Source organism: Tursiops truncatus, chromosome 21 (genome assembly GCF_011762595.2).
Source record: "Tursiops truncatus isolate mTurTru1 chromosome 21, mTurTru1.mat.Y, whole genome shotgun sequence".
NCBI lineage: Eukaryota > Metazoa > Chordata > Mammalia > Artiodactyla > Delphinidae > Tursiops > Tursiops truncatus.
Genome location: NC_047054.1, coordinates 17,108,164 through 17,123,310, shown reverse-complemented (window position 1 = coordinate 17,123,310; position 15,147 = coordinate 17,108,164). Strand labels below are relative to the sequence as shown.

Here is a 15,147-nt window from a genome sequence, read left to right as displayed (position 1 = left end):
AAAGAGTCCTTCCTAAGATCAGGAGAAAATGATGCCCAGGACGAGGTATTCGGGCGAGTCAGGAGTCTGGCATTGCCCTGCCTCGGGGGGTGAAGAGAGAAGAGGAATATAGACGGAAGTCTTCACCCCACGTTCATGGCTACTTGATCTTTGCCCGGGCATGGTAGGGGAGGGGGACTTAAGAGGGTTCAAGTCCAGCAAATTATATTGACAGTATTTCAACTCTGGTGTTGTCCAAAGAAAAACGAGCAGTTTCTCCTGGAACTAGACGAACATAATTTTCAACTCTGGCTGTGGCCTTTGCATTATTTATACACGTACCTACACACGCTTTCAGCACACACAGAAAACCGCAAAGGGCAAGGAAGGCAGCCTTTCAATGAACTGCTCCAGACCTGGCTGAAGCTACAGCAGGAAGCTGACTGTCTAGGGCCGTGGTGCCTACAGTGCATGGGGCTCCCGAGGCAGTCAGCTCGCTCTAACACGCAGGCTGAGGCAGGAAAGGCAGCACTGTCTCTGCTGCACGAACCCAGGGCTCTTCCAGGAAAGACAAGAACTAGAAGAGAGTTCGGCCTGGAAAGAGCAGCCCTGGGGGGTGAGTGCCACAGGCAGGAGAGACACCTGGCTTCCTGTGGAGCTGGGTCCTTCTCACTGCCAGTCCAGCTGGAAGAATAGCACAGAGTGTGCCTTCTAATGCTATACCCGCTACTCACAGGGCACCCAAGGAAGCGCAATATCATTACTGCTACTGGAGAGGGAATTTCCTCACCACTCTTTCATGTGAAAGATGGTTCCAGAAAGAAAAAAACCTGACGGAATTATCTAACTGTAATCCACACACTTACAAAAAGCATTCCGTCCCTCTCTCCAGGAAAAGAAATGTTTTGGTCATCAGAAACTCTGCTAGGCTTAGTCAGATCAGTGCCCAGAATTCCATGAACTTGAGGTCAAACTGCCAAGATTCAACAGAAACGTCGATGGTCAGTGTTTGCACAGATACTGGAGTGAGTGGCTGACACTGCCACGAGGCAGCTCCAGGAGACACCACGCAGACAGGAAAACCAACTGGGATAATTTTCCCCTCCCCCCGAAAAACTTGGAAGAAGGAAAAAAAAAAAAAAAAAGCTCTTACCTAGCTCTCCCCGGAGGTTAACAAGTTCTTGAGATAGGGTTTTGTGTTGTTTCAATGCTTCCTCCCGCTGTGGAAAACACACATCAAGTTACTCATGTTTTCAAGAGGGTCCCTTTCAGTAAAGCACACATTTGTTATCACCAGGAAAATGAGACTCAGAACTGAGAAGCCAAGATATGAATCATTTAGGCTAACAGTTTGTGTTGTTAAAAAACACAGATGTCCCTTAGTTGTTAAGGAAATTCACATTTCAAAAATCTGTATTTTCTCAGGTCCTCGTGAAACATTCATTTGAGGCACTGAATGGCCCGTTTAAAAATATTTACTTTGAGCCATGCTTCACTGCTGATCCCAGAACCTTTCAGCTAAGGCATACTTAAGACATAATGCATTCTCCTCCTCCAAGGGCAATAAAAGGCCTAATCAGTCTAAGATAAACGTTTAATGTTCTAAACACAGGCACTTATATGAACTTTATCCTATATTTGCAAATAGAAAAGTTTCCTTAGGAGGCCAATCGTTTACTTCTAAAAAGGATTTTTTACTTTCTCTTACAAAGCCACGGCGAAAAAAATAATCCTTTAAAAACAAAATGAAATTAATTTTACTCAGCTACGCGTTATTTTCTAAAGATGATAATATGTTGGATCAGCGATCATTCTGAAGAGATGTTAGAGAAATGAATCAAAGAAAACCAGGCAGCTGTTTCAGAATCAAAAAAGCAATTATCAATCTTGCCAAGGAGAACCATTTCTAAGTTACCAGCAACTCATCCGCAAGCGCACAGACACACATGCTTGTACAAACACAGCAATTAGATACAGTTTCTTACGAGGCAGATTCCCTCCCACCAGCGTGTAAGGAAGGAAAAGGCAGAATTCAAAGCTCTCTGGAAATGCCCTCCCGGGGATCGCCCCAGACAGAGCTCCCACCGCAGCTGGGTCGCAGCATTGCGGACGGAGATCATGAGACCGGCCTTTGCAGGCGAGAGTTGCTTGTCACTCAAAGCGTTTCCCCCTCACGCCAGACCACCTCTGCCTTCGCCCCTGGCATTCTTCCAGAAAAGCACTATAAACAAATACTAATTACCCTCGTTGCTGCACATGGAGAATAGAGGCACACTTTGCTGCCGGAGCAGCCCATTTTCCAGCTTCTGTCTCTCCAAGTCCCCCCTCCCGGCCCCGCGCAGGTGGCCAAGCCACCCACCAGTCCGGCCGGTCTACACTCAAAGCTCCACCAGGAGGAGCGCCATTGGTCTTCGGTTGGCCTTACTTCGCATCCTGCAGGTTAGCGTGTGCCTGGGACGCCTCTCTCCTCACAGGAGCTGAGGCTGCAGCTTCTGCCTTTGGCACAGGCTGCCTGCGACTGCTTAAAGCCACAGCCCTTCATTTATGAAAAACGAGAGCCAGCGCTTAGACTGATCGATTGCCACTTACTTTCAAATATCAGCTGGTACAGGGGAAAGAAAAACCGGCCGCCTCCGCGTGGATAATGGAGTTATTTTTAGACTTGGGAACCTTTTTATTCCCCTCTCTAATTAGGGGTCATTAGATGAGCATACTTGCTAATAGAAAAAGGAAATTTATTCTCCAAAACCTGTGTGCTAAGTGAGTTATGGACGAGGTGAGGAACGGTGAAAGTGTGTGTTGTGACGGAGAATTTAACATGACATTATAAAATGAATGATGTTTTCCGGAAAAATTCATTTAAATGCTTACAACGTGGTTCCCTGGCATTTTAAGAAGCGTGACCTGCTGAATTGAGAGTTGGAGATCAGATATATGTTATGGTTTTTCCCTTTTACTTTGTAAGTCTCTCACGAAAGAGCTAGGGAAGTTAACGATACACTAGCACTGTCCTGGACATTTAACAGTGACTGGAATTTAAGGAACACTTTCTCAATGAGTACATTTTAGCCCTAATGATATTCTAAATGCTTGATTTTTAAAACGTAGTATTAGGTTGTTCTGAAATCACAAATCAGTAAGTCCATTTTTTTTAAGTGAACAAGCAATGAGTTTTCTAATGTAAAAATTAAAGTTTGAGGAAAACCAGCCCAGATAAAATTGGCGAAAAAAGCGAATAAAAATATATATACTATATACTTCTCTTACTCTCAAATTTAAGCCTTTGTGATCTAGTTCAAGTTACGTATCAGCAAGTTTTATCACTCGAGTGACAAGAGACCCAGAAGACTGTTTTGCTAGATACACGCAAGCAGTCCTGTAACACATTCGGTGACCTTGCTTAAAATTCACTCTTTTCTAAGAGCTAAATCCTTAATAGAAGGAAAAGCTGGCAAGAAGTTAAATCACTTTTCAAATTTACAGAAGTCCTTAAACATGGAAAATTGAAAACTTAAGTTGGTGTAAAGTTTCCAGGAGTGATTCTGTGAACTTCTACATCCTATCACAAGTATCTACAAGGCAGTCTTTTTGCTTATTAAAGGGACTTTGTGGACAAGCAATTTCAGTACACTTGAAATCCAAGGTTGGTTGAATCCCTGATGTGGAACCTGGGATGTAGGCGTGGAGGACCAACTGTACTCCGTCACTTTATATGAGGGCCTTGAGCATCCACGGATTCTGGTACCTGCTGTTGGGGCGGGGGGCGTCCTGGAATCAGTCCCCACAGGTACCAAGGGCTGACTGCACGCATGGGGACACTGCCCCCAGCTGCACTGCACTCAGCCTTCCTCAGTGCCCAGAAGCCATCGATGTCTTCCAACCTCTGTCAATCCCAATGGCAGCAACAGGAAAACCATGGGATCGTTTTGGACTCTTCCTTGTCTAATGGGTTGTGCCACAGTCAGTCAGTTCTTCCCTCCTAATGTGTCTTGAATCCACTGCACTTTTTCTATTAGTGATGCCTCCACCCTAGCCCTCATCCTCACCAACCCCACTCCTGAACTATGGAAAGCCTCCCTCCACACTATTTTGCAGAGGATTGGTAGATTTTTATCCCATATTCTGGGTACAAATAAATGCCCTTGCTTGACAAGAGTCTTCCATTGAGTGCATAAAAAATAAACTTCCATGAACCTCAATCACCCAGCTCCTGTTTAGACACCCTACTCCTCTTCTGTCCAAGTCATGCTTGCCATGCATGTCCCACCCCACAAGCTGGAAGGCTTGGTCTTCTGTACCTGACCCATTCTATAAGCCTTCAGGGAATACTAACTGTCAGTCATAGATACTACTCCCTTCCCCCACACACCTAGACAGGACATTTATCCTTCTGAATTGGTTGGCAATTTAGTACTCAGTACCAACTTACCAAGTACCATTCCAGATGCTGGGGAAAATATGGAAAAAAATTAAGACATGGCTCCTGCTTCAAGAAGCTTGAGACCTAGGTAGAACTAAGACATCCAGGCCCAATAACTCAAGGCAGATGACCTCATCTGAGCGGAAGCAGTACAGGACAATGGAAAAACCAAGGGCTTTAAATACGATCCTATGTGAAATGCCGACCACAGTGCCCATATCATAATAGGCACATACTCAGTGTTACTTTCTACCTGACTCTCCTGGTAGCTTGCCCTTTAAGACCTTTACCCTTTCTTTGTAGATGACAAAATGCATTTGTCACTTAGATACTGACTGCCTGTTTCTTTTTGTTTAGCTGCTCCTGTATCAGTGTTTCTGTCTTAGATGATAAACTCTTTATGGTCCAGATAACAAGTTTATTTAATTTTCTTTGTATTGTAACATGCAGAGTTCCACACAATGTGAAGGAAAAAAAAAAAAAGAGGGAGGTGGGAATCTGGTTGGGAAAAATGCTTTTATACTCATACATTAAATATATGAAGTGCTCCAAGAAAAAAATGGACTCACCATAATTAGATTAGGAGTCCCTGGGACACAGGCACTTAGTCTCCGGCTGTCATCCCATCACTGAGCCTCAATTTGCTAGCTTGGGAGAGTGTCAGAAGCACAGGGGATTTTGCAGGAAAGAGCCACATCGGACGGCTCAGATGCATGCTCTCTCTGACCTCCTCCATTCCCACTACCACACGATGAATCGTGTCCAATTTTTTGGTCTGAGACATTTTTATTTATAGACTGCTAGTGTCGTTCAAAATTCATCTTTGTTCAGGTGCTACTTTAGGTTAGATTCCACTAGCAAAAACAGAATTGGAGGCACACTGAATAACTGGTCAGAGGTTGGGTTGAGGTACTCAGAAACTTTCATGAAGAAATGGGGATCACTAACATCAACACTGTCTGGCACTCGGTCTGCCTGCACAGAACACTGTACAACTATTCAAGGATAAACCAAGAATCAGAACTAAAACAAACAACATTGTGTCCTCTGAGAAATAGAAAGTGTGGTATTGGTTTCCAGATTCATGAGACATGCATTAGAACTTCTGCTCTGTAATGAATGATGTCTACCACTAAAGTGGTAAAGTTGTAGGTTTTTTTGTTTGTTTTTGTTTATTTTTTTGTGGTACGCGGGCCTCTCACTGTTGTGGCCTCTCCCGTTGCGGAGCACAGGCTCTGGACGCGCAGGCTCAGCGGCCATGGCTCCCGGGCCCAGCTGCTCCGTGGCATGTGGGAACTTCCCGGACCAGGGCACGAACCCGTGTCCCCTGCATCGGCAGGCAGACTCTCAACCACTGCGCCACCAGGGAAGCCCAGGTTGTAGTTATTAAATAGACTTTCAACAAAAGGATAAGTGACAGTTCCAGGATTCCCTATAATCAACGATTTTTACCTATATTTTAATGCTCTGAAATGGTTTAGGAAAAATTAGCAATAACGAGATATATATGTATATATAGATCAGTATAGATCTACAATCTATATCTACCTATCTACATATCTATATATCAATCACTTCTATAATGGGTATGAGAGAACCAAAGGGTTAAGTAAAAATTTTGAAAAAATTGCTTAACTTTTCCCTTGGTTATATCTTTCCTTTCCAACTGTTTTTTAACAGTGCCCTGTACACATTAGGCAATCAGTAAATATTTGCTGATTGATTATAAGGAACTAGAAAAGAGCAAAGAACATTTACATTAAAGACTTTATATGTTCATCTTACATCTGGGATTCCGTTCTCTTTATTTTTATTTATTTATTTTTTTTGCAGTACGTGGGCCTCTCACTGTTGTGGCCTCTCCCGCCGCAGAGCACAGGCTCCGGACGCGCAGGCTCAGCGGCCATGGCTCACGGGCCCAGCCGCTCCGCGGCATGTGGGATCTTCCCGGACCGGGACATGAACCCGTGTCCCCTGCATTGGCAGGCAGACTCTCAACCACTGCGCCACCAGGGAAGCCCCCATCCTCTTTATTGATCCATTCGTTCATTGAGATACACCCTGCGTATCTCTTATGTAAAGGCACTGCCATAGCACCTGGGGTGGTTTCCTAAGAAAGCGCCAGACACAGGTCCAGCTCTCAGTGAGCTGACTGTCTTAAAAAGTGAAAACAACTTGGAAATGGTTACCTACTAGGTAGAGAGTGACAGAGAAATATAAGTGCTCCTAGAATACAGAGAGTAGATAAAACATAGAGCTAGAAGGACCAGGAAAGTCTTCATAAAAGAGGGTGTGTTTGAGCTGAATTTTAAGAAATTCAACAGAGTCACAGTTACATGGGCATTCGGATCTAAATTGGGTGTAAGATGAAATTCACATGCGATACAAGAATCCATGAAACTCATTAAGAGTCTGCCCTGCAGTGGACTGAAGCATCTCTCAGTGTGCCCGACCCAGTGAAATATTTTCTCTAGTGTTGGACCTAATCTTTCTCCAGTTGATCACCTGATAAAATGCTTGGTTTGTGTTAAGGGGCCAAGTCGTATGGAAGGAAAGTAACTTTTTTTTTTTTTTTTTTTTTGCGGTACGCGGGCCTCTCACTGTTGTGGCCCCTCCCATTGCAGAGCACAGGCTCCGGACGCGCAGGCTCAGCGCCCATGGCTCACGGGCCCAGACGCTCCGCGGCACGTGGGATCTTCCCGGACCGGGGCGAACCCGTGTCCCCTGCATCGGCAGGCGGACTCCCAACCACTGCGCCACCAGGGAAGCCTTCAATTTTCTTATTTGTGAACTCCAACTTGCATTTTGGAGAGGATTTTATTAAGTAAGAACGTCTGGTACTTAGTAAATATTCAACAAATGTTAAACCCCTCTTGCTTCTCCTTTACCTTCCTGATTATACAGCTGGAGCACACCGGCAGTGAGCGGAAGGTGAAAAGGGGCAGTTGGTGCCAGGTTACAGAGAGTCTTATATTCCAAGTTACACACCAGAGTCATCCAAGAGAAATATAATGTGAGCCCTGTATGTAATTTTAATTCCAAGTAGCCACATTTTTTAAAGATTAAATTCATCTGACAATATATTTTATTTAACCCAGTATGTCCAAATTATCATTTCAACATACAGTCAACAGAAACGTTATTAGTGAGATATTTCACATCCTTTTTTCATATTGTCTTTGAAATCTGCGTGTATTCTACACTTACCGCACATCTCAGTTCAGCCTAGCTACACTTCAAATGCTCAACAGCTTCATAAGGCTAGTGGCTACCATACTGGGAAAATCGGCTGTAGAGAATGGAGAACCACTGAAGGTAATCAGTAGAGTGGAATGCTTTGGGATGCAGTGATTGGGATGGATTACAGAGGAGAGAGTGCAAGCCTCAAGACTGGTTAAGAAGTTATTAAAATAATCCAGGAGACAGTTATCCAGGGCTTGAACAAGGTTGGCATCGGTAGAGATAGAAAAGAGGAGATGAAGGAAGGGGAGAAACACTGGGGGATGAGAACTCACCATACTTGATTGCTCTCATGTGGGAGATAAAGGAGAGAAAAGAATTGACCATGGGGTTGTTAGGCTAGATACAGTAAAATAAATAATTGGTTTATCACTAAATAGACAAACTAATTGTTCCCTACATTTGACGTTATGTAGTTTCCAATTTAGCTTACTTGGTTACATAAACCAACTCTCAAAATTCCTCTCATATAATAAAGAAAAACAAAAATACTGTATGCTACTGTAATTTAAAAACTAGGTAAATGTCTGCATCTCCCCCTCCAAAAAGTTCATTCGAACAAAGCTGTAAATTGTTCACCAAACACTGATTTAAACTGTCTGCTAGCTTAGCAGCTCGTCAAAGGCACAGACCAAGTCTCATTCACCTGCATCTCCCTTTGCCCCAGACGGCAACCACATCAGAGTAGCCTCTGTAAGAAATGAGTATAGGTTTGTTGGCTTGAACTGAACTAGAGAACAAGCAGATTGAACAGTATTCTTCTTGAGATGTCAGGTATCCTCATCTTTAAAACAGTGATTTAAAAATATCTAGCGAGCTCAAGCTACATTCTCAACCCAGTATTTCCCCTTAAATAATTATACTTTTTGTTGCTATGCCAGTAGCATACGTTCATAGAAACTTGGTTTTCTCAATGAATTTTAACTAATTCCTGAATTAACATCCTTGTAGAATATCAGGGAAGAGTAAGTAAGCAAAGAAAATCTGTTTCATGTTTGTTGTACCACAAACTATTTTAGGAATGGATGGAAATTCTGAAGACTCTCTAGACCACTACTGGGAGTTACCTCAAAAGTGATCTTAGGGCTTCCCTGGTGGTGCAGTGGTTGAGAGTCCGCCTGCCGATGCAGGGGACACGGGTTCGTGCCCTGTTCCGGGAGGATCCCCCATGCCGCTGAGCGGCTGGGCCCGTGAGCCATGGCTGCTGAGCCTGCGCGTCTGGAGCCTGTGCTCCGCAACGGGAGAGGCCACAGCAGTGAGAGGCCCGCGTACCGCAAAAAAAAAAAAAAAAGTGTTCTTTGACCCATAAATATAATCAACCTCATTTTTCAAAGGATTAAGTTCAGTGTGATATAGAAAACTACATATGGCTAGATAAAAAATTAAGTGAAAAAAAAGTTAATGCTGTGAAATAAAATTCATATTTTATGGCAAGAAAAATTTAAACATAAAAAAATTTTCTCTGCCCTTCGGCATCCTCTCTCCCTTCTATTGTGCATTGTGTATGTGCATTATACATCAACCAGACCTCCCCCATCAGGAGAAATACCCACTCGACCGTAAAGAGCAACGCTCTCCCAGCACCAAGCCAACTCCTTAGAGATAACATTCCCCCCAGATCTTGTAAGGGGTCACATGACCAACCACTCTGTACTTGCAGATCTGGATTGTGTGAACTGTCAATAATGTGTCGCCCTCTGTCTCAAAACACTTACACATAACTGTGCCTTGACTTCTAAGTGGTGGAGCAATTCTCAGAGCTTTCTGAGATGCTGTTCCCAGGTTAAAATCCTCAATTAGGCTCAAATAAAATTTTGCATTTCTTTTTTAGATCGACTGATTAACTTTTTTTAATTGGCAATGCTAATATAGTCTAGAGGTATATAGAGGTTTAACAGGCAATTACGTTTTCACTGTTGTTGGTCTAACAGACCCCAGAGGAGAAAGAGAAGTACTAAGAAATGTTTCAATCCCAGATTTCTAGAGAGTGACTCAGGTATCAAATGAGTTGACAAAAGCATAATTGGGTGAATTATATGTGATCTTATCAATCATTAACTTAAAGATATTCACAAGACAGGAGCATGAGCATTGCCCATCCCCCCGCCTGCCCCAACCTTAGCGAGAAGGCTGTTTAGAGGGTACACATCACATCCTTACCTCAGACAGGAGGTGCTGAATCACAACTGTTAATGCTTCAAACTTGGTATTACCACGGGAAAGAAGCTGCTTGAGCTGCAGGATAAATCCACTTTGGTTTTCACATTTTGTTTTATACTGAGCCAACTCAAGTGTTTTTTCTGAGGAGAGCACATCTGGAGATGTCTGGGTCTGGATGCATAAACTTCTGGGACTCTTCTGTCTGCCCTTTTCAACTGCAAAAGGAATGAATATAGGTAGGAAAATATGTGACTTTAATTTTTTATAACCACCACCATCTGGCTTCACAAACAACTAGAGAAGCCACAGAAATGCACTTAAGTTATGTTTACATAAGGAAAGCATATGGATGAGAACAGGGATTAATCAAATATCAGGATTTCTGGAACTCAGAAACACAGACGATGGCTTTAATTCTGACATAAGTCATATATGGGGCAGAGAATTAGGGGCATGAAACAAACAGATGTACCAATCCAGAAACATGAAAATGGCGTGCAAAATAACATTGATTTCATAGTTTCTAATTTTCCAGGTAAATTGGTACAGAAATTTGTCTGTGACGAGAACCCTGACTGTCCATTCTGATCACACAGGCTGAAAAACAACACACGAATGACTGGACTTTAAGTGCCTTTCCCTCTTATACGTTTCTTACCAACTTCCCGTCCTCTCCCTACTGATGGCCTGGTCCTTACAAAGATTTATACTCTAAATGAATCACTTCCTAATTCCTGATAAATCACCACATATACATTGAAAATCTATTCATGTTTAACCCCTGATCTTTAAATTCATTGCTAAGAGTATTATATTCTTTTTAAAATTTTTTTATTTTATATTAGACTAGAGTTAATTTACAATGTTGTGTCAGTTTCAGGTGTACAGCAAAGTGATTCAGTAAGAGTATTATACTCCTGGGGGCTTCCCTGGTGGCGCAGTGGTTGAGAGTCCGCCTGCCGATGCAGGGGACATGGGTTCGTGCCCCGGTCCGGGAAGATCCCACATGCCGTGGAACGGCTGGGCCTGTGAGCCATGGCTGCTGAGCCTGCGCGTCTGGAGCCTGTGCTCCGCGACGGGAGAGGCCACAACAGTGCGAGGCCCGCGTACCGCAAAAAAAAAAAAAAAAAGTATTATACTCTTGACTACCTCTTCCGTTTTCTATCAAATACAAGCTTTGTTGTTTCTTTTCCCCCTTCAAGCGGTAATACGGCTTAAAAAATTTTATTTTAAAGCACATGCTAGTACTCCAAATCCATTTAAGACGCCATGCTAAGTGTTTTCTCACTTTCTGTCATGGTACCCTGGGAATTACTCTACTCTATTTTACATGAAAAAACTGTTCCATTTTGGAACCATTCCAAATGTCTCAGTCACTTTAAATGTCAAACAGAATTGGAAAAACAGGAAACAAGCTGCTTAGCTTCTTAAAGTAAGTAGGCTGAATAACCAAAACAAATCTAAATCTAGGGGAAAAAAGACAAGAAACTAAAAAAATAAATGTTTCCTTATTCTCAAAGTCATTCCCTGTGGCATCCACATTCTATGGTGACAAACCTGACAATTTTATAAACAGTAATTAATTTTCTCTAATTTTTTAGAGGGAAGAAAACAGCGATTTCTTGAAGGAAAACGAAACCTCAGTATTCATGTTCCAAGAAGCAATGGCAAAATACACTCAATATCTTCTTAAGTTAAACAAACAAACAAAAACAAACAAAACAGGAAAAGGGCTCTCATTTTCTATGGTAGTGTTCCATGGTTAAGCAACTCAACATTTGTATTAATACTTGATAATTCTCAGTTCTAAAATGACTAAAATATTTATTGTGTTTTAAAAATACTTAAAGAGAAGGGAAAGTATGCATTAGTCTTCTCAGTCGTAACATTAAAGTCCTGAAAGGAGAACTTTATAGAGTCACATACTGATGAAAAATAATCTAAATAGTTTACAATTCATCCAAATATCTGAGATCAGTATTCCTTTATGTCATTTTCTAAAATTTTAAATGTTCCCAAGGACTTCCCTGGTGGTCCAGTGGTCAAGACTCTGCGCTTCCCCTGCAGAGGGTGCGGGTTCGATCTCTGATCGGGGAATTAAGATCCCACATGCCGCACAGCACGGCCAAAAAATAAAATAAACAAACAATAACAAATAAACAAATAAAATGTTCCCAGGGATTATATTTGTCATATAACATATAATAACTATACTGTTTTACTGTTTATAGTGTTTTCTCACTTTCCCTCTCTGTGGTCCTCCCAGTAACCCTCCATTAGGAAGGTGAAGTTCAAGGATGCGAAGGGCCTAGCCCGGGCATAGACAGCTTCTACAGGACAGACTCCAAGTCAAAACCTAGGCTTCTGTTCCCACCCATTCTGGAAAGTGGAGATGGGGTGGGAATGTAATATATTACATAATTAAAAATAAACATTTATGCAATAATCTTAACAAAATGTTACTTTAATTCATCCAAGCCCATTATCTGCTAACTATTCATTTCCATAATGAATATTATTGGATATTTACAGATAAATTTTTACGGATAAATACCTACCGATATTTACGGATAAACCTACCTTTTATATAGTGTTTTATATGATTTTATACAAACAGAAGAGCAAAAAACATCTTTTCACTCTCTGACCATCTAGAATTTCCTGCAACATATGTAGATACAGGTTCACTTTCCTGACCGTTATCACTGCTATATGTCCTACCAATACTTATTGAAATATGTGTTCATTTACTATTCATTGCTCTGAAGTTACCATTTCTTGAATCCTTAACAACTTTCCATTCTCTTCCTAGAATTTCTATGTTAATCAATTTTCTTATTTACCACAATATCAGTTTTTAAACTGTCAGGTTATAATTATTTACAAAATCTGAGAAATGAATCTTTTATATTAACATTTTTGGAGAAGACATTCTTTAAGTTTCTTGCCCACTTAGTCTCTCAGATGAATTTTAGTATTAACTAGTCATGTTCTAATAAGTTATTTCTAAGGAAATATATTAAATTAAATGTAAATTAACTCATTCAGCATTGTTTTTTACACTCACATTCAGAATACAGGTATTCTTTTTGTAACACCAAAATTTTTTCCCTTCAAATTATCTCTTATGCCAAAGTTGGGCAGCAGCTAAGTATTTATGTTTGGTTCCTTTATAAACTAAAATTTTTTCACTGGATTATCAAGACTTTTTGAATTTACAAGTCTATGGAAATTATTTGCTTAGTAATATTGTTTGGCTAAACTCCTTGATTATATGTATATAATATACCTTCCTTTATCTGCTTTTCTTATTGAATGGTTAATTCCACCTCTAACGTTATTTTAAAGATGTCTCTCTATCTTTTCTTGGTTTAGAGAGATTAACTCTAGTGTTTCTTCATGGACATAAAGTCGATTTTAAAATAATATATTTACAAAATGTTAAGAATCTGTCAATACTTTTTGAAAAAGTGTATAAAAGATTGTAAAAAATAAGCGTTGAATGAGTCCTCTGAAACCATTATGATGGTTTTTATTTTACTTCAATAAATTTAGTTAAAGGCTCTTTTTATGCAATTGTGACTTCAAATTCCCAAGACAAACTTTTTTTTTTACCATCCGAAATGTAATTTGACATGTTTTTATTGCAGTATAACTGACATATAACATTATATTAGTTTCAGGTGTGCAACATGATGCACTATTTGTATATACTGTGAAATGAGCACAATAAGTCTAGTTAACATCTGTCACCATAACAGTTACAAAATTTTATTCTTGTGATGAGAACAAGATATACTCTCTTAGCTACTGTGAAATATGCTATACAGAATTATCAGCTTTAATCACCATGCTGTACATTACATCCCCATGACTTATTTATTTTATAACTAGAAGTTTGTACCTTTTGACCCCCTTCCCCCATTTCATGCCTTGTCCCCCAGGCCCAACCAACACTTTGTTTTTTCAAATCTTTCAGTGCAACAGTGTAAGCTACTCCCCAGTTTGCTGCTGAGAATTCAGATGGCTTAGATCCACAAGTGAGTTAGTATCTACACATTTCCTTTATTACATTTTGGTTGCTTTAGCTTTTGGTAACAAAATGGCATTTGTGCTTATAAAAGTCCTATTCCCCACATTTTGTAACTGTTAACTGTGTCAAGGCATATCTATTTTTTGAAAGTTTAGAAAATTCTCTAGGACCTGATACTATATTACGAACGCTGCTAAGATCACACGAGAATGAACTTAAGCAGTTTTTTGTTAAGGTACACCCTGGAAAACATCAACTGTCCAAGTCTGATTGCATTCCAATCATGCATGTCTCCTGGTTCTTAGCTGCTTTCTCATTTGTGCTTTGACTGGTTACTGTTTCACCATCATTTGCAATTAAGTGTTAGGGTGTGAACTCCATCTAACTAGAGAAGTAGGGGAGAAAAAGCTATTGCTTCAGGAAAACTCAAGGTGTCAAGAAGACTCAAGACGCTACCACCTTCTTTGTCTCTCAGGCTTTCTTAATAGCTGGAGAACTGGAATTTCAAGAGTGGGGAATCTCACACATCAGCATCAGTTCCTAAGTGTCCAGCCATGGAAACCCCAAACACCACACCTAGAACTCAAACACCGCTCTGCCTCAGGAAGTAATAGAAATCGGCAGAAATCATCACGTACATCACGATGCAGTTTTCAATGCTACCCACGGAGAATCTCATTCAAACATTTAAAACAATTCTGATGATGTCTGTCTGCATAGTGTCATATACCCAAAATGATGTTTAAGAACATAAAATTTGGTGATAAGCCTTCTCTAACACACCCTCACACAAACGGTTGGACTCACAGCTGGTAAGCAAGAATTTATTCTATCATGAATCCTACACAGGAGTAAAATAACACCTACAGAAGGGGTTTCATTGCAAACTTGTTTGCAAAGAAAAGATTAAAAAAACAACCCAAATGTCCATAAGTAGAGGTCTGGTTAAATAAATGTATGGTACACTTATATAGTGAAATGTCACAGCTGTAACAGAACTAGGAAGCTCTCTGTGGTAAATAAAAAACATAGTGAAGAACAATGTAGATGATGTGCCCCATTGTGTCAAGGTGATGGGAATATAAACACATTTTTTTGCTTATAAATTCATAACAAAACTATTGTATAATACATATGAAAGTACTAACAATGTTTACCTTTTCAGAGAAGGAAATAAGAACCAGATAGATATAGGTGTTCTAATGCATTTTTAAATATTTTTTAACCACAGGGTAAATACATTACCTGTTCAAAATTAAAACGTAACATTTTTTAAAGATGGTTACAATGAATTCTGAGCTTCGATCTTTAACAC

The 15,147-nt window shown here is 40.6% G+C and overlaps 1 protein-coding gene across 1 annotated transcript in view; it reads right to left on the bottom strand.

Annotated features, from left to right (window-relative positions):
* Positions 1-15,147, bottom strand: part of MTUS1 (microtubule associated scaffold protein 1) — a 126,281-nt gene that overhangs the window by 24,997 nt on the left and 86,137 nt on the right. Inside the window, 2 exon segments of the mRNA XM_073798595.1 lie at positions 1,133-1,199; positions 9,800-10,014. Coding sequence (XP_073654696.1) covers positions 1,133-1,199; positions 9,800-10,014 — 282 coding nt within the window.